The 23,170-nt window shown below is 58.1% G+C and overlaps 1 protein-coding gene across 1 annotated transcript in view; it reads right to left on the bottom strand.

The window, feature by feature from the left end:
* PTPRN (protein tyrosine phosphatase receptor type N) overlaps positions 1-23,170 on the bottom strand; it is a 46,569-nt gene that overhangs the window by 8,880 nt on the left and 14,519 nt on the right. The window contains 10 exon segments of the mRNA XM_005279702.4: positions 6,663-6,727; positions 7,118-7,197; positions 7,555-7,641; positions 8,095-8,432; positions 12,385-12,419; positions 12,649-12,765; positions 17,893-18,232; positions 18,712-18,955; positions 22,387-22,492; positions 22,759-22,872. Coding sequence (XP_005279759.1) covers positions 6,663-6,727; positions 7,118-7,197; positions 7,555-7,641; positions 8,095-8,432; positions 12,385-12,419; positions 12,649-12,765; positions 17,893-18,232; positions 18,712-18,955; positions 22,387-22,492; positions 22,759-22,872 — 1,526 coding nt within the window.

The following is a 23,170-nucleotide window of genomic DNA, read 5'->3' as shown; positions in this document are numbered from 1 at the left end:
CCCGGCTAGCCCCACGCAGCCAGCGGGGGAGGAGCAGGGCGGGGGAGCCCCAGCCACGAAGGGGGAGCCCCTATTGTCCCTTCTGCTCTGGCCTGGGGAGGTAACCATGGGAACGGGCAGGAGCGCACAGCGAGCGGCTCAGCGGGGCACCGGAGAGCAGGCCGGGGTTACCATGGCAACGGTGCGATGCCAGCTGCAGCGCCCGGCCAGGGGCCTTTTGGGTGTGCGGAAGCCGAGGAGAGTGCGGCTAACGCTGGGGAGGGACCCCAGCCCGGGTCACCCCTCCGGGGGACGAGAAACCGCTGCTAGCGGATGGTCACAGCTTGGAGTCACTACAGACCTGGGGCCGGATGGGAGCCGGCGCCCCCGGAGGGGACAGACCCTGTCCCCCATTCCCCGCCCCCCTGAGCCAGCCAATCCCTGCCCTGGGGCCACGAGCCGGCACCCCCTAAAGGGGACAGGCCCCGTGTCCCAATGTCCACCCCCAAGCCAGCCCCGCATCTGCTCAGATGTTCCTGTCTCAGGATTCAGGCCCAGCTGGCCTGCCCTCCCAGGAGGCCGGGGCGGGGCAGCAGGAGGGCAGAGGGAGGACCCCATGCTGCTGGGCTCCTCTCCCCTGACTCCCCGAGCTTCCAAGCCCCTCTTCTGAGAGCTCCCCACTCAGCCCCTCCTGTCCACCTCCCCTGCCCTCTGTCAGCCCCCATAGAATCATAGAATTAGAAGGGACCTCAGGAGGTATCTAGCCCAACCCCCTGCTCAAAGCAGGACCAATCCCAACTAAATCATCCCAGCCAGGGCTTTGTCAAGCCGGGCCTTAAAAACCTCTAAGGAAGGAGATTCCACCACCTCCCTTGGTAATCCATTCCAGTGCTTCACCACCCTCCTAGTGAAATAGTGTTTCCTAATATCCAACCTAGACCTCCCCCACTGCAACTTGAGACCATTGCTCCTTGTTCTGTCATCTGCCACCACTGAGAACAGTCTAGATCCATCCTCTTTGGAACCCCCCTTCAGGTAGTTGAAGGCTGCTATCAAATCCCCCCTCATTCTTCTCTTCTGGAGACTAAACAATCCCAGTTCCCTCAGCCTCTCCTCATAAGTCATGTGCTCCAGACCCCTAATCATTTTTGTTGCCCTCCGCTGGACTCTTTCCAATTTTTCCACATCCTTCTTGTAGTGTGGGGCCCAAAACTGGACACAGTACACTAGATGAGGCCTCACCAACGTCGAATAAAGGGGAACGATCACGTTCCTCGATCTGCTGGCAATGCCCCTACTTATACAAAAAATAATGGAGCTATCCTATCTCCTAGAACTGGAAGGGACCTTGAAAGGTCATTGAGTCCAGCACCCTGCCTTCATTAGCAGGACCAAGTACCAATTTTGCCCCAGATCCCTAAATGGCCCCCTCAAGGATTGAACTTACAACCCTGGATTTAGCAGGCCAATGCTCAAACCACTGAGCTATCCCTCCCACCCAGCAAAATCCAAACCCAGCTCCCCTGCCTCATCACTGCCGGCAACCACCCGCCAGCCCCCTCAGGCTCGTGGCATCACACCCTCCCCCCAGCCCTCACTCATTGCTGCTCCCGCCCCACCTCAGTCACTGCAGCTCCCCCCGTAATGCCCCCAAACTGCAGCCCCCAAGACATCTCCCTGGCCCTGGCACCCAGTCCAGGCTGCCTGTCCTCTCCGCAGCCTGGCATTGCCCCCATCACCATCCCCACCCAACGCTGCGCCCAGTGGTGAGGTGCCACGTGTGCTGTCCCCGTGCCCAGACAGAGACCAGGCTCCCTGCCGGGGGCGGGGGCAGGGGGGGGGCAGAGCTGCTCAGCCCTTGGCAACAAGTCCCCAGGAGCTCCCCTTCCCAAGGCACCGTCACCGGAGCACCACAGCGCCTGCTCTGTGCCCTTCCCCTCAGGCCGTGCTGGGCAGTGGAGTCCCTGAGACCTGCCCTATTTGGGGAGTTGGGGTGACCCTCAGGCTGCTGGTGCGGTGCCAAGGTGACACTCCCTGCGGGAAGGGCCCTGTCCCCTCACACCACAGCCCCCATAACGGAGTGGGAATTTTTCATAATATTTTATATGACTACTGTGTGTGCCTCAGTTTCCTCTATGTGCTGCACGCTTAAGCTGTCTGGAGTCTGGGCCCAGACAATGGCCTGGCCATTTGGTACCTAGCAACTAAGGACTGGGGGTGGGGGTGGGCAGGGCACCACCCTCTGCAGGAAGCCAGCCAGCTGGGACTAGCCTGGGAACAGTGAGCGCTTGCCCAGAGACAAGAACAAAGGAGGGGCCTTGGGGGTTGTTACTCTTCCCCGGGGCCCAGAGAGGGCCGGAAGGTTCTGGGCTCAGGCTGACCCAGCTCGACGCTGCTGTAACTGTGGGTTAATCTAAGGACTCTACGCTGTGTCCAGACAGCCAATACCCCCCGCCCTCCCGTGTGTACCCCACTGGCGGAGTCACTGCACTCAGGAAGGGGGGGGGTGCTTTGTGCCCTTGGGGTGGGCAAGGCTCCCTCAGGGGTCCAACCCAGTGGACTTGCTGAGGGGAGCTCACGGTGTGACCCAGGGGTGCTGAAGGCTGTGAGGGTCGATCCCAGGAGGCGGGAAGCCAAGGAGCTGACCCCACTGAGTGTGACCCTAAGGGGCTGGTGCACTGCAGGGCTCCTCGCGGGGCTGTTCCACCACCGCTTCCCTAGGAGTGTAGGAGCTAGAGACCCAGATGTCCCACCTCCCACCAGCCGGGGGCTCACAGCCCGAGCCTGCGCAGCCCCCAGGACACAGCCAGGCCAGCTACCCCGCTGCACAAAGGGGACGCTCTAGGTCCCAACAGCTCCACACCTGTCGGGGGGAGGGGGCAGGAGCAGCAGCCAGGTGTCCTGCAGCCTCCTCCAGGGGAGAGCCAGGTAGTGTGTGAGCCACCGCCCTGTCAGCCCCGGGAGGACCACGAGATCAGCGGGTCTGAGCTCCTGTACAGCCCTGCCGCGAGGGTTCCCCCCGTCACCCCGTACTGCGCCCGAGAGCCTGGCTGGGGTAAAGTGGCTGCCAGGAAGGCACCAGGCCGGAGAGCTGGAGAAGCCACCGCTGCCCAGGGGAGTTTGTTAATCACCCGCACGGTTAACAACGGGCGCCTAATTTCTAACCTAGTTTCAGCGTCCAGCCGTTGGCTCTCGTTTGGCCTCTCTCTGGTCTCTCGGGTTCCCCACCCATTCTGTGCTGCAGTAACAGACGGGCTGGGCCTGGGGCCCAGATCGAGCCAGGAGCGTCTTTAAAATCCGTGAAGGCAGCAGCTGCTTTCTCTGGGTCCCATTGCCCGTGTTTGTGGCTGGGCATCTCCACGCCCGGCCCGTGGGTCTGGTTTGTTTCTCAGGGCATCTGGGGGGCAGGAATTGGTCAGGTTTGTTTCTCAGGGAGAAAGTCTGTCTTAGTGTGAAGGAATCAGGAGGTGCTAACGGCTTCTTTAATCTAGCGGAGCCGAGCAGAACAAAAGCCAACGGCTGGAGGCTGAAGCCAGACAAATTCCAATGGAAAATGAGGGACAAACTGTTAGCAGGGCAGGTGATTAACCACTGGACCAAGTGCCCAGGGCAGCAGCGTCTTCTCCAGCCCCCGATGGCTTCATGTCCAGCCCCATGATACTTTAGCCAAGCCAGTGGCTGGGTGAAAGCCTCTGGCTTGTGCTAGGTTGGGGGTGAGGCTAGAGGATCTCATGGTCCCTGCTGGCTTTGAACCCTATGGAGCTATGAAAAGTCCCCAGGACTCATGCACCTCACCAGCCAGCTCAGGGTCGAGAAGGCCAGTATCTGCCCCGAGCAGCCCCCACTGCCATACAAAGGTCAAAAACAGCACCGGCCTCCTCTGGCTGGACAGGGCGGTAACACAGGGCTGGCCCCACTGAACCTCTCAGCGAGGCGGCTTGAGATCCCTGCACAGCCCTGCCTGGCCCCAGTGACCCGGGCACAGCTAGGCTGGGCCAGGGGCAAACTCGTACCACCCACAGAATCTGGGCCCAGGAACCAGGGGGTGGGAATGGGGGACAGGCCTGACTGCACAGCCAGCAGGACAGGAGGGGCCTGGGCCGGACACCACAGGAATGGGGCAAGTCCACCCAGTCCCAGGGACGAGCAGGTAGAATGGGGCCTGGCAGGAGAGCAGCATCGCCCCGTGGGGCAGGAATGGAGCCTGGGGCTCACACCCCACGCCCGGGGGAGAGAACCCCGACAGAGCAGGGGCTCTGCCTCGGTGACCCTGGCAGCATGGGGCAGCCGGCCATGGCAGGGAAGTGTCATTTGAATGTCACTGATCTGTGCAGCACGGGGTAGGCGCGTCTCATCGATGGGCGCCCAAGTGCCAGTCTGCCCAGGCCACCCCCCCCCCCCCCCCCCACGCCTCATTTCAGGACATTCTGGCCCTTGCTCCAAATCTCTGGCCCCAGGACCGGAGTCTGAGAACTCATCCAGCCCCATCTCCACCCCCACCACCCCTGTGCCGGGCGGCAACTCCCCTGGGCCCCTCCTTTGAACCCTCAGCCCACGCGGTGCCCGGTGCGGAGGGGACTGCGACGGCAGCCATTCCGCTGCAGGAGACATCTCTGCGTGGAGATCGGCATCCCCCCAGAAACCGCTTCTCCCCCCCCCAGTTGGGACATGCACCCGGCCCACCCCTCCAGGGGAGTTTCCCAGGGCAGAGGCAAGTGTACCCCGCCGTCCATGCTGCCACAGTGGAGCCAAGGCCAGGAAATCCCCTGGCTGCCCAGAGAGGCAGAGCCTGGCTGGCTGTGCCAGTCACAGCACGCTCTGCCCTGAGTCCTGCCCCACTTCTCAAGGCTCTGCTGAGGCCAGCCCCCATCCTGCGGCGTTTTCACCTCAATCAATACGGAGCATGGTGCGGTTTCATGTTCCTGTGGCCGCTAGGTGTAGGGGCGGCCACGAGGGCTCCACACACTGCCCTTGCCCACAGTCACCGTCCCTGCAGCTCCAATTGGCTGCGGTTCCCAGCCAATGGGAGCTGTAGAGCCAGCGCTTAGGGCGGGGGCAGCGCGCAGAGCCTCCCTGGCCGCCCCTACACCTAGGGGCTGCAGGGATATGCCGCCGCCGCTTCCAGGAGCTGCGTGGAGCCGGGTAAGGAGCCTGCCAGCCCCACACCAACCGGACTTAAGGGTCCAGACAGCGGTGCTGACCGGAGCCACCAGGATCCCTTTTCGAGCAGGTGTTCTGGTCAAAAACCGGACACCCGGCACCCCTAGCAGCCAGAGGGGATCCCCAGGACTTATCTCAGCAGTGGGGCCATATCTGCCCACGGCACTCTCCCCACTCCTGCCACACAGAGTCCCCGGCAAGGGTGGGACTAGCAGGTCCCTCAGAGCAGTGGAGCTGTGAGTGAGCATCCCATTGCGATACCTGGCGCAGCTCCCCTCTTCCCCAGCGACGGGCTCAGGCTCTCTGCCCTCACTGCACAGCTGCTGGGGCCTGGCCTGGGCCCATGGTGCCGAGGCCTTACTCCTGCCCTCGGGGGAGGTGGAGGGACGGGGCAGAAGAATTCAGTTCACTAGGCAAACGTGATAGCTGCCATCTCAGCCGACCCTGGGAGTTGAACCAGGGCGCTAGAGCAGAAAGCCTGTGCGTCTCCAGCCCGAGCGAAGGGGCCCTGTAGGTGGGGCGCTGACAGACGGACAAGACGCAGCAGGGACACACCGTCGGCGCGGGAAGGCCTGGGGTGGTGGGGCCGGGGTCGGTGTGACAAACGCCGGGTGGGATTGGGAGAGAACAGGCCTGTGAGAACCCGGGCGTCAGCCCTAAATACTGCTGCAAGCTCAGAGCAGGGACAGCCAGGCAGGTCGCCCCGGGCACCCCAGGGAGAGGGGTGGGACACACTGCAGGCACTAGCCCCGGGAGAACCTACCACCGCTGAAGGCAGAAGAGCAACAGGCCAGACCCCTCGTGCCCAGAGGGAGACCCGGGACCAGCAGCTGGGGTGACGGAGCCAGGCAGGCTCCAGCGATAATGCAGCGCCGGCCAAGTGCGTAGCACGAGCGCAGCCCCTCCTGTACGGGAACGGAGCTGTAGGGCAGGACTCTCCCCTGCCCCTCACCCCACCCCGCTGGCAGGCTGAGTCTGGGGCAGGGCCAAGCCGGCCACTTCCCGTTTCCATACGGACTGCATTTTCATCCTCAAGCCAGACCGTCCTGGGCACTGCACCAGCTCTAGGGTGACCAGATGTCCCGATTTTATAGGGTCAGTCCTGATATTTGGGGTTTTGTCTTATATAGGCGCCTATTACATCCCACCCCGATTTTTCCACCCTTGCTATCTGGCCACCCTAACCAGCTCACCCGCTAGGAGTCTGCGGCAGGCCTGCCCCTAGTGCTCAACCAGCCCCACAGATGGAGAGGGAGGGGGTCTGACTGAACAACCCTGCAGGGGAGGAGCCGAGGTCCCAGCGCGGGCAGCCCTAGGAGACAGCCCCAGCCCCTGCCGCCCCCCAGCACCAAGATATAACCTTATCTCCCCCCCAGATCCCAAGCCCCAGGACGCCGGCACGGGGACATGGCCACGTCCCCAGTCACTCAGCTACAAGTGGCGCTGCAGGGGCACAGTGGGGAGCCCGACCCAGGCCGAGGGGGGAGCCCGTCGGGGCGTTTCCGGCAGGGTCGCTGCCTTACCTGCCCCACGCCCATCTGCACAATCTTGAGCCCCAGCTCGGCCTCCAGCTCCGACTTCACCATCGCTGCAGAGAGGGGAGAGGTCAGGGCGGGGAGCACGCGGCCCCGGCAAGCACAAGTGGGGTGAATCGCTGAGGGCCTGCCCTGGACCATGGGGGCATCACCCTGCTTCCCAGCTCCTATCTGGACGTGGGCCCTCCCCCCACTGCCTGCCCTACAGCGCGGGGCGCAGATCACAGCAGACACTCAGAGCTGGGAGGGGCCGTGGATGTGTGTGTTGGGGGGGCAAAGGGGATCAATGAATCACTCGCCTCAGGGCCAGCCCTGCCCACCTGAGCCCCCCACTCCATGCCCTGGGCCCCACGCAGCCTCCCCTCGCCCGGGTGGTGCAGGCCTAGCCGGCTCCCGGGCATCTCCCTCGCAGGATCCGGAGCCCCCAGCCGCACCCCACTCACCGGCCTGATTGGTCACATCCGCCAGCGACAAGTTCTGATGGTTCTGCCGGATCCGGAAGGTGAGAGCTGGGCCCACGACACTGCAGGGAGCAGAGAGGCCTGGGCATCACAAGACAGGGAGAGGCCAGACCCCAGCCAAGGGGGCCGTGCCCCCTGCCCAGACCCCACCCCGGATCCCTGTGCCCCGGCCTAACCGAGCCAGGGAGATTGGGGGCTAGGGCAGCTGCTGACGTGCTGCAAAAAGGGGGCAGTGACTGCGGATGAACTGGGGTGAGACCTCAACCCCTTGGCCCTACGTCCTCCCCACTGCACTCTCCCCAAGCCAGCCCACCCCCTCCAGCGATGCTACACCCCTACCAGGATGCATTGCTCTGCCCCCCACTGGACACTCCACTGCTGCCCTCTCTAGGGCCCCCGCGAGCCCCCCGCGGCCCCACCTGATGTTGATGAATGTGGCCGTGGACAGGTGGACGCGCTCAGCCAGGATCTCCAGCAGCCGGACGCCGACAGCGAGGCCCAGCGGCCTGGAGGGGAGCAGAGACAGGCGCAGCTCAGGGACGGGCTGGGAGCCCCAGGGAGATGCCGGGCTCACAACCTCCCCCAGCACCCGAGGTGGGTCAAGGGCCCTGAGGGTCAGCCTGGCTGGGCGCCTGAGCAAGCCAGTGACAGGGTGGGTCCCAGCCCTGCCAGGCCCCCGCCATGCAGAGGAGCTGGGGGGAGGGGGCGGGGGCCTGGCACGGCCCTTGGGCTGCTCGCACGCGCGTCGCACGGCCCTTGGGCTGCTCCCGCCAGTCAGAACCAGGTGCCCCCCACAGACACCCCAGAGAATCGGCCGCAGACCGGCCACGGGGGCCAGAGCAGGGAAAGCTGGTGGCCCCCTCCCCACTATGGCCACAGACACAGCAGCCATACAAGCCAGGAAGCCGCGCACTCTGGCCCTTTCACCCCCCGGCCCGGCCCCCAGCCGCAGCTCTCACTTCTGGTCAGTGACGATGTAGCCGTACTCCTCAGCGGGCCGGGGCTCCGGCTGCTCCCCCTTCCCGCCATGGCCCCTGGGCTCCGTGTAGCTCTTCTTCTCCACTGGGAGATGGAGCACGTCCCCTGCGGCGGGGTCCCTGGGCGCAGCCTGCCCCGGGGCCTGCGGTTCAGCCTGGGACGCCGACGTAGGCCTGGCACTGCCCCGTGCCGGGCCAGCCACCTCCTCCCGTCTCGGCCCCTCCGTCCGGGAGGCGGCACTGGCTGGATTCTCAGGGGGAGGCACCGTGGACGGGGGCGGCTCCGGCTCCTCCCCGTGCTGCATTTCCCCTTCCGTCACCTGGGGCAGAGGGCGGCACGTTACCCACGGGGCAGCCGGGCCTGGCTCATGGCAGAGTCTGCCCCACCTGGGGAAATGCGACAGCCCTTAAGGCGGGAGAATGGGGCCTCAGCTCCTGTGACCAGCCCTTGGCCAGAATCAGTCTCCTCGTGACCTTGGCAAGACCTCTCCGAGGAGACACACAGCTCCGGCTGGGGACAGGTGTCAGTAGGCACTGTGCAAGACTCACCCTGGAGTTCTGCTGTCACCCCTCAATCTGAGCCTGCCGCTCCCCCTTCCGCTCCCCCGCGGGACTTCTCCCACCTGGGCTGCCAATAAATATTTGCAGATGGAGAAAGCACACTTGGGCTAGCTTGCTCTCCGCAAACCCATTCTCTTTGCACCCTAGGGCCCGGAGGCCCAGCCCCTGGGGCACTGGACTGTGTAGTAGACCCCTCTGAAGAGCCAGCTGGTCGAAGGGAACGGAGGGCTGTACGGGACACACCTGTGGAAGGCTGCTTGGCCCAACTGGGAAGAAAATTGAGCTTGCCCACAAAAAGCTACAGCCGCCCAGGGAAGATGGACAATCTGGGTCAGGGATTCTATCCTAGGAAGATCTGCAAGGGCCAGGAGGACAACAGGACGGTGTGCTGCCTTCCCAGAGCCAGGCCACGAGAGGTTGCTGCAATCGACGGGGACGAACCGTACTGATGACAGAGCTCGGTGGAGTCTCACACAGATTACACAGGCCCTTCCAGTTCCCTGAAGAACATCCAAACAACCTTCTCGGAGATCCTGCCTGTCCTACGAGCAAAGCAGGACAGAAGAGAAGATTCTGGGGGTGAACTGCTGGCTAGGTGCTAGGAGAGGGGGCTGCAGAGTTTGGCTGGCCTCCACCTCCACAGAAAGACGACCAATCTCCTTGGGGTCAGGCTGGCTAGAGTAGTCAAGAGGCGGTTAAACTAACAAGGGGATGAAATGAGAACACAGGCGTGATGCTGAGAACGTCCTCACCAAGACACCAGAGGACATGAAGAGCAGAAATTCTTTAACTGCCTGGACACCAAGGGTAGGAGCCTGGCGAACAAACCAGAGGAACCGGAATTGCTCATTTATGAGCATGAATTTGATCCAGCTGGTTTGATTGGTAGGAAGATTTGGGTGACTGGCACGGCAAAAATCAATGGTTACGACCGACTGAGGAAGGATCAAGTGGCCTAAACCCACTAGGGAACAGGATGACGGACTCGTCAGGCACCCAGATAGGATGGGTAGGGGAAAGAGCCATATACTCAAGGGGGGACTTCAGTTTGAAGGACACACACTGGTTGTCTCGTGCTGCCAGGACTAAACCATCCTCGGAACATCTAAAAGTTATAGAATTTCCTAACTCAAGCCAGTGCTGAATCCAACGTGGGGGAATTCTGCATTAGACCTCATCTTGAGGGACAAAGAGGAAACGGTCAAAGATCAAAAAATTAGTTGTAGCTTAGGTGCAAGTTATGACTTGATCACATTTGTTATGTGCAAACAGAATAAAGTCTGAATCAGTAATACAGAGATATCCAGTGGTTAAAAAGGGACCATTTCATAAAGCTCAAAACAATTATGAGCCAAATCAGCTGGGAGAAAGAGTTCAAACAGAAAAGTGTGAATGATAATTATGAATTGTTTAAGAATGTTTTACTAGATGCTCAAAAAGCTACAATTCAAGAAAGAAGGCTGCACTGGTTAAAAACAACTTGGCATACAGTGGAAGTGAAAGCAGCTATAAAAAATATAAAACAGGGAAGAAAAGAGAAGTTGACAGTAATGAACTATAAATCAGAAGCAATACATTGTAGAAAACGAATAAGGGAAGCAAAAGGACACCAGGAATAATGTACGGCCAGCAGAGTTAAGGACAATAAAGAGTTTAAGTATACACCTCTACCTCGATATAACGCTGTCCTTGGGAGCCAAAAAAAAATAATCTTACCATGTTATAGGTGAAACCGCGTTATATTAAACTTGCTTTGATCCACCGGAGTGCACTGCCCCGCCCCCCGGAGCACTGCTTTACCGCGTTGTATCTGAATTCGTGTTCTATCAGGTCACGTTATATCGAGGTAGAGGTGTACTAGAAACAAAGGAATCCTAACAATTATATTGGTCTATTACTAAACGGAAGTGGTAGAATCGTAAATAATAATGCAGAAAAGGCAGAAGTGCAATAAATTTTTGTTCTGTATTTAGGGGAGGGAAAAAATGCTGTAGTCATCACATGGTGATGATGAGATACTTTCCATTCCAACACTAACTCAGGAGGATGTGAAACGGCAGCTAGTGACGTCAGACATTTTTAAACTCAGCAGCTTTGGACAATTTGCTTCCAAGAGTTTTAAAAGAGCTGGCTGAGGAGCTCCCTGAACCATTAATGCTGATTTTCCATAACTCTTGGAACACCAGCAAAGTTCCAGCAGACTGGAAGAAAACAAATGTTGTGCCATTATTTAAAAAGGGTCAGTGGGATGACCCAGGTAATTATAGGCCTGTCAGTCTAACATTAATCCCAGGAAAAATAATGGAGGAACAGCTGATAATGGGATTTGATTAATAAAGAATTGAAGGAGGGTAATAGAATGTAATTAATGCAAATCAGCAGAGGTTTATGGAAAATAGATCCTGTCAAACTAGATCCTGTCAAACTACCTTGATATTTTTTTGGGTGGGATTACAAGTTTGGTTGGTAAAGGTAACAGCGTGGCTGTAATATACGTAGACTTCTGACTCGGTGCCGCATGACATTTTGATTAAGAAACTAGAAGGATATAAAGGTAAGATGGCCACACATTAAATGGATTAATAACTAGCTAATAGGTCTCAAAAGAGAACTGTAAATGCGGAATCATCACTAAACAGGTGGGTTTCCAGAGGGGTCCTGCAGGGATCAGTTCTTGGCCCTGCACTATTTAATGTTTTTATCAATGACATGGAAGAAAACAAAATCATCTCTGATAAAGTTTGCAGCAGACACAGAAATTGGGGGAGTGGGCAATAACGAAGAGGACAGGGCACTGATACAGAACAATCTGATCACTTGGTAAGTTGGGCTCAAGACAAGACACATTTTAATAAGGCCAAAGGTGAAGTCAGACTTCTAGGAAAAGAACATTGGCTGTACTTACAGGATGGGGGATTCGATCCTGGGGGGCGGGGACTCTGAAAAGGACTTGGGGTCATGGCGGATACTCAGATGAACTCCCAATGTAGCCAAAAGGGCTAATGTGATCCTGGGCTGCATCACCAGGGGCATCCCGAGAAGGAGCAGGGAGGTTATTTTACCTCTGTCCTTGGCACTGGTGCAACGCTGCTGGAATCCGGTGCCCAGTTCTGGTGCCCACAGTTCAAGGAAGATGTTGATAAATTGGAGAGGGGCAGAGAAGAGCCCCGAGAAGGATTAAAGGATTGGAAAACCTGCCTTAGAGCGACAGATTCAAGGAGCAGAATCTATGTAGCTTAAAGAGAAAGTTCAGGGGTGACGTGATCCCAGTCTAAGTACCTATGTGGGGAAGAAATATTTGCTAATGGGTTTGTCTGTCTAGCAGCGGAAGGTCTAACACGGCCCAGCGGCTGGAGGATGAAGCTAGACGCACGCGGACTGGCAATAAGACCGGTTTGACAGGAAGGGTGATTAATCACTGGAACCACTCACCAAGGGCCGGGGTGGATTCCCCACCACTAGCGGTTTCTGAATCCAGGATGGAGGTTTTTCTAAGCCACCTGCTCTAGGTCAGACAGGCCCGGACTCAGGGCAGGGCTCAGGCTAGGGGACCCCAACGGTCTCCGCTGGCCTTTGGAGGTCTGACCCGGTGACCCCTTCCCGACCACAGGGGGCTGTGGACCCCCCAGCAACCGGCCTCTCCAGGCTCAGCACGGCCCCGGGACTGGGGCTGGGACGCTGCCCTGTGCGGCGGGGAACGGCTGGACTTACCCGCTTGGCCTCCGGAACCTCCTGGCCAAACCCACCTGCCGGGAGAGAAAAGGACATTTCAAGGCTCATGCACTGCTCCAGGCACAAAGAAAGCAGCCGGGGCACGGGGGGAGGAATCAGGCAGATTCCAGGAGGGGGCAACGTCCTCCCCCCCTCCAGGGCGGACAGGCAGCGCATCCCAGATTAGAAGGTGCAGTGCTGGCATCTCTCGTCTCTCTGCCCCGCACCCTGCCCATCCTCCCCTGCCCAGTCAGCCCCACTCACCGGGGCGCTGGAGCAGCTGCAGCAGGGCGGAGAGGCTGCCGAGCTGCTGGGGACTCAGGTCCTGCAGCCCCACCCCATAGTCGGCCAGCACCGCCACAAGTCTCTGCAGGGCTGCATCTGCAGGAGGGAGACAGCGCTCGCTTTGGGATCCTGCCCACGGAGCAAGAGGCAGCCCAGCGCCAGGCACCCGACGGCTGGCAGGGGCCACCCCATCCCCAGGGTCTGGACGCAATGGAGACGCGGGGAATGTCTGCTAGGTGAGAGACGCTCAGCCTGGGCGGGGAGGCGGCACCTCAGCCGATGCCTGCTGGGCCCAGCGAGGTCAGGATCCAGGGGGGGAAGGGACAGGAGCCACCTGCTGGGGCGGGGCGGGGCAGAGCCCCCACCCTGGGGCCCAGAGGAGGAGGAAGGGGAGAGGGAGCTGCATGACTAAGGCGAAGATTTAGTCACGGGTATTTTTAGTAAAAGTCAGGGACAGGTCTCATGCAATAAGCAAAACATTCACGCCCGTGACCTGTCCCTGACTTTTACTATAAATACTCGTGATTAAAACTTGGCAGCTCCTGGGGGCCGTTGCTCTGGGTGGCCCCAAGGGCTGACAGCTGGCCCCTGCTTTGGGGGGGGGGGGGAGCTGACTGTCCCTGCCACCCCGAGGCCCCCAGGCACTGCTGCTCCGACGGCCTCCGGGGCAGCCCTAGGGTGAGCCGCACCGGCAGCTGTGGAAGTCACGGAGGCCACGGAAAGTCACGGAATCTGTGACCAACTCGCAGCCTTATGCAAGAGCTGCATCAGACGGGCAGTAACGGGGAACGTAAACTACCCAGACATCTGCTGGAAAAGTCACACGGCAAAACCCCACAGTGACAAAGGGGAATACTTTATGAGCCCAATGCGTGACTCAGTTTCCCCTATATTTCACATGGGGAGCGGGGGGTGGGGGGAGGACTGTGTGCAGAGAGAGGAGTGAATGTTGTCCAGCTGTCTGAGCCGGGATGGGCCACCGGAAAAAGGACTGTCCAAGGCTGACCCCAGATCAACGGTGAATCCAGTCACCAGGCCATTGCCCTCTCGCCACAACAACCCAGGGGAGACGGCGTGAGGCTGGCAGAATTGGTACCAGCTCACGGCAAGGCCCCCTGGCTGGAACCCGCCTGGCTGCCCTGCGCATTAGTGCTGGTAAAACAGGCATTAGAAGCCCAAGGACGTGTGTACTGCTTAGTGTTTATTGATTGCCTGTGAGTGGCTGCCAGCATCCATCTCACTTATCGCAAGTGCATCCCATGCTGTACGGGGGTATTTAAGCATTTGTGTTATGAGCCTGTGAGTGTGTAAATCACCAGCCAGGAGACAGTCAGTCGTGCGAAGGGCCGGTCTCCGACAGCAGGTGTTAGGTCCTGCCCCCAGGGCAGGCCCATCGACGCCTGACGAACTAGCGCGGGATGTGAAAGGACAAAAGGCCGGTGCTCTGCTCTTCCCTCCCCCTGGAGGCCAGTCGGGCAAGTGGATTCCTCCCCTCAGTTGAGTTTGCAGCTCAGAGCACATGGGAGGAAGGGAATAAAATCCCCTCCCCAGAAGGAGCCGGATCTCGGTGCTGCTCGGACTCTAGGGCGCAAGGTTTCTAGGCATCGGCAAGTGACCCCCAGCGGCTTAGCTGGGGTTAGCCCTGAAGGTCATACAGAGCTTGCTTATGACAGCAGTCTCTATTACCTTTGGAAACTTAAGATTGTAACCATCGGTGTAGCTATGGTCACCTGCTTTAACCTTGTAAACAACACGTTTCCTTTGCCTGTTTAAGAGATCGGTAGCTTGTGTATTAGAGGCTTGGCTACAAGCGTTGACTATGGCGAGACCCCCCAGGTCAGCTGCACCTTAGATAAGTGACTGGTGCTTTAGGACTGGGTGTGGCCTGACTAGGGCTGTGATCCGCGGTGTAAGGGACCCAGGGGCACAAAGGTGAGCCAGCCAGACGGGCAGGGCCGGCTTTAGGCCAATTCCCCCAAATTGGGCCCCGCGCCTAAGAGGGCCCCGCGCCCAGTGGCAGGGCTGCCGGAGGGGAGGGGAGAAAGAAGTGGCCGAGAATCCCTTCCCTGGCTAGAGGCTCCTTTTTAATTTTTACTCACCCGGTGGCGCTCCGGGTCTTCGGCAGCACTTCGGCAGCGGGTCCTTCAGTGCCGCCGAAGACCCGGAGCGAGTGAAAGACCCAAAGACTAGGAGCGCTGCCCGGTGAGTACAAGTCCCATGTGTTTTTTTACGTGTTTTTTTTTTAGTCATCCCTGCCGGGGCCCCGTTGAAACTGTTCGAATTGGGCCCCGCACTTCCTAAAGCCGGCCCTGCTGACGGGGGTACCCACGCAGACTGGACTCCATGCCCTGTTTGGGCTGTGAGTGTACCTGAGGAGGTCACACTTAACTGGGTGGCGAAATCTCAGGCCAGAACTCACAGGCAGTGTACGGTCTGTACCCTGCCCCGAGGCTGGTCCCCACACCCGCTGGCTGCAGGACAGCGTGATGGATGGTCCCCCCTCCTCGCAGGGAGGCTGAGCGCTATTCCCCAGCTTGGGAACAGAGGACGGGGAAGGGGTGAGAAGAGCTGACTGCTGGAGGATCAACTAACCCAGGTCAGGCAGAGCCAGCGAGCCTGAACCTGGGGCTCACGACAGCTGGGCCGGGCTCTGGGCTGACCAGAATGGACGGGGACGATGCTTTGACTGGCCTTTCCCTCACCCAACTGCAGGACGTCCTGTGCTGCGTGCCAGTGAATGAAACCCCGATTGTTTCGACAGCGCTGTCACTGCAAATGCTGGGTGAGGGGCATTGATCTGGGGAGTGGGCAAGTCTCTACCTGGGTCTGTCTCGCACCGCGAAGCAGGGGGGCTGCTGCCCCAGAGGTTCAGGTGGTGGGGAGGCCGTGTGGCTTCCCCTGGAGGAAGAGTGAGACCCTTTTGGGGCCTGGCCCACTGCCAGGTTCCTTCAAGAGACTGTTGCAAAGCTGGGGGCGGAGCACCGCTCGTGGGGATCCGGGACACCACCATTTCCAATAAGCCCTTGGAACGTACTGGGGACTTTCTGTTCCAGAACGCGGAGGAAGTAACCAGGGGGACAGCCATTGTAGACTAGATTCTGGCCAACAGGGAGGAGGCGGTAGCGAAGCGGAAGGTGGAGGCAGTTTGGGCGACAGTGATCACGGAAGGACGGATTGCAGGATTCTGAGGAACGGAGCGAGAGCCGCAGACCAAGGACAATGGATTCCAGAAACCAGCCGTGAACTAACTCAGAGAACGGGAGGGCAGGTGCATGGGAAGGGAACCTAAGGGCTAACGGAGTTGAGGGAAGCTGGCAGTTTTCCCAGGAGACAATAGTCACGTTACAACTGCAGACTAGCCCAATGCAAAGGGAAGATGGGAAGAACTGTAAGAGGCCAACGTGGCTCCAGCGGGAGCGCTTTAATGACCCGAAACTCAAAAAGGAATCTTACCAAAAGTGGAGACCGACTAATTGCTAAGGGGGGGTACAACGGAATAGCACAGGCTCGTAGGAGCAAGTTCAGAAAGGCAGAGGCACCAAACGAGTTCCAGCTAGCAAGGGAGAGAAAAGGCAACAAGAAGAGGTTCTTTAAATAAATTAGGAGCAAGAGAAAGACAGAGGAACGTGCAGGTCCTCTCCTTAGCGGGGAAGGGGGGCGAATACCTGATGACATCAAGAAGGCCGAGGTGTTTCAGGCCTATTTTGCTTCAGTCTTCACTAGAAAGGTTCACAATGACCAGACACTCAACACACTTACCATTAACAACAACGGGGAGGGAACAAGCTGAAATAGGGGACGAATACGTTAAAGTCTATTTGGAGGAGTTACGTGTATTCAGATTGGCAGGGCCTGACGAAACTCATCCCAGGGTACTTAAGGGAGTAGCTGAAGCAATCTCTGAACCCTTAGCAATAATCTTCAGGAACTCCTTGAGGATGGGTGAGGGCCCTGAGCACTGGAGAAGGGCAGACACAGACCCTATCTGTAAAAAGGGGAACAAGGAGGACCCAGGGAATTTGATACCTTTGATACCTGGAAAGATACTGGAACAAAATATTAATCAGTTTGCGAGCAGCTTGAGGCTAACCGGTTTAGAAGGAGCAGCCAGCATGGCTTTGCCAAGAACAAATCATGGCAAACAACCTCACTTCCTCCTTTGGCAGGGTCACTGGCCCGGTGGCTGGGGGGAGCAGTGGACGTGATGTATCTGGATGTCAGTAAGGCTTTTGGTACAGTCCCACGTGACAGTCTCCTAAACAAACTAAGGCAATGGGGTCTAGATGAAATTCCTATCCGGTGGGTTCACAACTGGCTGAAAGCCGCACTCTAAGAGTAGTTATCCAGGGTTCATTGTCAAACTGGGAGAGTGTATCTAGTGAGGTTCTGCAGGGGTCAGTCCTGGGTCCGGTATTTAATATTTTCATTCATGACGTGGATAATGGAGTGGAGAGGTTGCAGATGACACCAAACTGGGAGAGGTCACAAGCACTTTGGAGGCAGGATCAGAATCCAAAGCGACCTTGACAATTGAGAACTGGTCTGAAATCAACAAGACGAATTCAATAGAGACAAGTGCAAGGTACCACACTTCGGGAGGAAAACTCAAATACAAACTGGGGACTAACTGTCTCAGTAACAGTGCTGCTGAAAAGGACCTGGGGGTTGAATATTGAATACGAGTCAACAATGCGAGAAAAAGGCGACTCTCATTCTGAGTGGATGAACAGGAGCGGCGTATGTCAGACATGGGAGGTCACTGTCAGCACTGGGGAGGCCTCAGCTGGAGCCGTGTCCAGTTCTGGGCGCTGCACTTTAGGAAAGATGCGGATAAATTGGAGTCCAGAGGAAAGCAACAGACCTGATCAAAGGATTCGAAAACCCGACCTCTGAGGAAAGGTGAAAAGCGGGGGCATGTTTAGTCTGGAGAAAAGGCAACTGAGGGGGGTCTGAGAACAGGCTCCCAATATGCTACGGGCTGTTACGGAAAGGCCGGAGAGCAATAGTTCTCTGTGTCCAGTGAAGGCGGGACAAGCAGCAATGGGCTTAGCCTGCAGCCAGGGGGACTGTTAGCGACCGGGAAAAGCTTTCCAACGCTCCGGAGCAGGCTCCCAAGGGGGGCTGGGGAATCCCCGTCGTCCGAGCAGGCTGGACAAACCCCTGGCCGGTCCGGTCCAGGTGTCCTAGGAGTCTGCGGGCGACTGGCTGGAAGGCAGGGGTTACCTGACTGCACCTGGGGACCCAGGGCGGGCTGCTGCTGTCTGTTCTCTTCGTCGGGCTCGGCGTAGTCCGGGGGGAGCCCCTGGCCGTGCTGGGCCTTCATGCTGGCAGGGGCCAACCGGCTCGCCTTCTCTCTCGGCAGGTAGAGCATGCCCAGGTCCTGGAAGAGATGCCCCCCGTCCAGCCCTGGCTGCCCCCCATAGGAAGGGATGGTGCTGGCCCCAAAGAGGGCTTGGGAGGCCTGGGCAGGGGCCCTGCCAAGGAGAGCGGGGGGCTCAGGGCTCTGCCTGGCCGAATTGCCCCGGATAGGGTTCAGCTGCCGTGCACCATCCTGGTAGCCAAACTGTAACCAAAGCACAGAACCATTGCACCCTCAGTGCCAGGAACAGCCACCCGGAGAGCAGTTTACCATGGGCTGCAGTGCTAACACCTCCTCCCCAAAACCCTAGAGAAGAGGGACCCCTCGCCCGGTGCGGAGATGCAACCACCTCTGGGGTGGGGGTGGCTGCTGCTGGTTAACAGCCGCATTGCACAGCAGTTTATAGACAAGCTGGTGACACAGAATCTGCATCCATCAGGAACATAAGGAGGCAGGATGGGATGATCAGCCAGAACACCCCAGTTCCTGGGGGGCCCCCCACCAGGGAGACAGCCAGAGACGAGTGCAGCCAGCAACTCTGCGGAGCTGTTATTGGTGTCTCCGCCGGGGCTGGGCTTGGCCAGGGTGTCTGTCTCATCTGCCCGTCCCGCTCTGCCCCACCCACCCAAGGCCTCCTGGGCCCCGTGTCAGGGCCAGAGGAAGGCGGCCTGCCCCCCACTCACCTTGTGGTACGAATAGGGGTGCAGCAGGCCTTCCTCATAGCCCAGCTCAGGCGGGGGGCCCAGCAGCAGAAGCTCCAGGTATCGCTGCAGCAGGGCGGGGGGCAGCGGGGGCTGCGGTTCCAGGCGCGGGGACTTCTTGGCACTGGCTGGCAGTGGGCGCGGAGCCATCTGCAGGGTGCTACCCAACTGACTGAGCTCTGGCGGGAACAGGGCCGTCCGGGGAGCGGCATGCAGCGGTGAGAACCTTAGAGACACGACAGCCCTGGAGAGTGACACGGCTCCCCCTTCGTCCCCACCAACCCCGAGAAGCAGGAGAGCTGGGGCCAGACACCCAGCCCCGGGGCCTCCAGAAACACAGGCTGCAGGTGTGATACTATGCCCCATATTCTTCATCGAGATATTGTTCTGAGGGGAATATGGCATAACTAAGAGGTTTTATACAAGGTGGGCCATGTGAGGTTGTGATGTATTAATATGAACTAGGATCGTATAGATCATTGTGGCAACCAAGGTCCTGTAGTGGCACCAAATCTTGTATAAAGGGGGTCAAATAAGGTGTCTAAGACAAGGTTCTAGTTTGCTGGTTATGATGATGCTATCTGGGTGCATGGATCATTTTTGTATTTAAAGTTATAAGTATTGGCTCAAGACTGTCTGTATTTCAAACTTGTGCTATGCTTCTGGGTGACACCCCAGACAAGTTGGTGTCAGCTCTGCCTAGCCTGCTGGATGGCCCATTAAGGACCATCAGCGACACAACTGACCCATTGAGAGAAGGCAGATACACCCTGTGACTCAGCAAGGCAGGGACATGCCTATGGACAGAGCTCAGAGGTTTTTCTATGCCATGTGCTGGACAGCTTGTCCTTGGGACAAAAAGCAAAGACCACATGGCAAGAGACTATAAAAGGCTGATGCCTCATCTCCATCTTGTCTTCAATCCTGCTTCTTACCTCTGGAGGGACTTTGCTACAAACTGAAGCTCTGAACAAAGGACTGAGGACCCATCCCAGCGGGGGATGTATTCCAGAGACTTGATTTGAACCTGCAGTTTATTCCGTCATTGCTAGAAGCCTGAACCAAGAACTTTGCCATCACTGTATGGAATTGATTCCATTTAACCAATTCTAACTCTCATCTCTATCTTTTTCCTTTTATGAATAAACCTTTAGATTTTAGATTCTAAAGGATTGGCAACAGCGTGATTTGTGGGTAAGATCTGATTTGTATATTGACCTGGGTCTGGGGCTTGGTCCTTAGGGATTAGGAGAACCTTTTTTCTTTTACTGGGGTATTGGTTTTCATAACAATTTGTCCCCATAACGAGTGGCCCTGGTGGTGATACTGAGAAACTGGAGTGTCTGAGGGAATTGCTTGTGTGACTTGTGGTTAGCCAGTGGGGTGAGACCGAAGTCCTCTCTGTTGGGCTGGTTTGGTTTGCCTGGGTGTGCAAAGGACCCCAGCCTTGGGCTGTGACTTCCCTGCCCTGAGCGATTTGTCCTGAATTGGCACTCTCAGAAGTGTCCCACCAGAACCAGCATTGTTACAGAGGTAACATTGGAAAGGTTGTGATTTACTGAATGTGATTATCCAATGTGTAGGCCTGTATCATTTCTGTATCTGAAGTTAGGAATATTGACTATGTAACAATTACAAGTGGGTTTACATGGGGGGGGGGGGGGGGGAGGGGAACGCCCTCCAGGCAGAATGCAAACAGCCTGGATGGGCCATTAGGGAGAACAGGACTTTGAAGATGCTAATCTCCCACCTTCCTGAGAAGCTGCTTTGAAACTGCAGGGTCATGTGATCATGTCACCTGGTACTGGACTCCATCTTGGACTGCTAGCATTTCTCCACTAGTAGGGGGTGGGGATCAAACTGGGAAACAAAGGATTCCCACCATATGCAAATCCTGTTTAAGGCTGGGGAGTTAATCAGGATCAGTTCTTCACTGAATCCCCAGAATGAGGGCAGAGAACATCTAAGAAACAAGGGCTGATGGGGGGAGTGGAGCGGAGCCCGGGCTGGAAAAGGTATCTGGCCTGTGAAAGAAATACCTTGCAGCTTAAAACTCCAACCAGGGCAGTTGGCCTTCAAGCATCTCTGCAACCTGCTTAACACAACATTTAGGGTGAGAAATTACCACTTGTAGCCAGTTTCTTTAGTGTATTAAGCTTAGTTTGCGTGTTTGCTTTATTTGCTCAGTGATCTGCTTCCGCTCTACTCTGCTCTGGTTAGGCCTCAGCTGGAGTATTGTGTCCAGTTCTGGGCGCCGCATTTTAAAAAAGATGTGGAGAAATTGGAAAGGGTCCAGAGAAGAGCAACAAGAATGATTAAAGGTCTTGAGAACATGACCTATGAAGGAAGGCTGAAGGAATTGGGTTTGTTTAGTTTGGAAAAGAGAAGACTGAGAGGGGACATGACAGCAGTTTTCAGGTATCTAAAAGAGTGTCATAAGGAGGAGGGAGAAAACTTGTTCACCTTAGCCTCTAAGGATAGAGCAAGAAGCAATGGGCTTAAACTGCAGCAAGGGAGGTTTAGGTTGGACATTAGGAAAAAGTTCCTAACTGTCAGGGTGGTTAAACACTGGAATAAATTGCCTAGGGAGGTTGTGGAATCTCCATCTCTGGAGATATTTAAGAGTAGGTTAGATAAATGTCTATCAGGGATGGTCTAGACAGTATTTGGTCCTGCCATGAGGGCAGGGGATTGGACTTGATGACCTCTCGAGGTCCCTTCCAGTCCTAGAATCTATTTGCTATCCCTTATAATCACTTACAATCTATCTTTTGCAGCTAATCAACTTGTTTTGTTTTCTTTAAACCAGTTTGTGCAATTCATAACTGGGGCGGGGGGGGGGGGGTGCTGTGCATATCTTCCTCCACATTGAGGGAGGGTGATTTTCATGAGCTTACGCTGTACAGATTTCAGTGCAGTGCAAGACAATACAGTTTTGGGGTGCAGTACTGGGCAATCCCCTAGCCGATTCATCCCATGCAGAGCTGATCTCAGTGTCTGTGTCTTTCTACAGCTGGGCGTGTCCCTACCTGTGTGTGTGGTGGAGGGGGTTTGAGGGCCTGGCACAGCAGGACGGGGCGAGGGAGCCCCGGCTAGTGGAACGGGTGGGCTCAGTGGCACTCCAGTACATCAGGTGGCACTCCGGGGGTGGGGGGGGGAGGGGAGAAGAGAAATGCAACCCATCACAGCAGGGTCCACCCTGAGTGCCCTCGGGGCTCCCGTGCCCGACCAGCCAGCTCCTGGGGTCACACAGGAAGCTGCTGTGGGGTGCAGAAGAGGAGCTACCTCTGAATTCTGGGTGTGGCCCTGGGCAGCAGGGGTTGGGGGAGCCCCAGGGCCTGCTCCCTGCAGGGGCCAGCTGAGGTAAGCCAGACACTCCCATCACAGATCCCCTGCAGTGCCTACCTCTGCCCAGGGCGCAGAGGCAAGCGGGTGGCAGCAGCTCACTCAGACGCAGCGGGCAAGGTGGCTGGCCCAACGCCTACCAATGGGGAGACGCCCCAGCCAGAACGGGCACCTGACACCTAACTGCGCCCTTCGTGCCACCCTGGTAGGACAGCGCGTGGGGTGGGAGCTGCTGCGAGGAGGGTGGCACAGGCTCTGGGGTGCCTCTGGGGACGGCCAGACGGACGGACAGGCAGCCCAACCCGGCCCTACCTCTCCTTGGCCACTGGTTCCCGTGCAGGGGGCGGACGCAGCCTGGGAATTTGCTCCATCTCCTGGGAGATCACGTACTGTGTGATGTCATCCTGCCACGACAACCCTGTCCACGGGGAGAGAGGCAGCCAATCAGAGCACAGATCCGAAGGGGCGGGAGTCAGTTCCCACGGAGACGCTAGGCGCCATTGCCATGACGAGAGGAAACAGGCCATCCTGGCAGGGCACCGGTGGCACCGCTGCGGGACCGACCTCATGGGCTGACCTGCCCCTGGCCCAGGGAGGGGCTGAACCCCACCCACCGGGACCACCTGGGTCCCAACCTGCTCCCAGCCCAGCCCGCGGGTGCCCAGCCCCCCCGCCGGGGCTCACCTTGTGCCGTGAGGCGGCGCAACACGTCCTGCAGGCGCTGGAGCACCGGCGAGGTGACCTGGAAGTAGGGCCTGTCGCGGGCCACGCTCTCCTGGCACTGCCCAAACAAGCCATCTAGGAGCAGAGCAGAAACGGTGCCAGCCTGGGGGCTCAGCGCTGGGCCCAGAGATGCCACGGGGCAGTGAGCTCAGCTCCCGCGGCCCAGGCCGGAGGACTGGGGGGGGGGGGGGAGGCTGTGGGACGGGCCCCTGGTTCCCCCCTCTCATTCACCCTGCTATGGAGCAGCCACTGGCCGCCTGGCGGGCGGGGGCAGCTCTGGAAGGGGACACTGCAGCCAGCATGGGCCCCAGAGATCAGCACGTGCCAGGGCAGCCCAAAGTCACTGGTGGAGGAGGGGAGCTGGGGGCAGCTT

Source organism: Chrysemys picta, chromosome 11 (assembly GCF_011386835.1).
Source record: "Chrysemys picta bellii isolate R12L10 chromosome 11, ASM1138683v2, whole genome shotgun sequence".
In the NCBI taxonomy this organism is placed as follows: domain Eukaryota; kingdom Metazoa; phylum Chordata; order Testudines; family Emydidae; genus Chrysemys; species Chrysemys picta.
The sequence above is the reverse complement of the archived record's forward strand: the minus strand, read 5'-3'. Positions and strand labels throughout refer to the sequence as shown.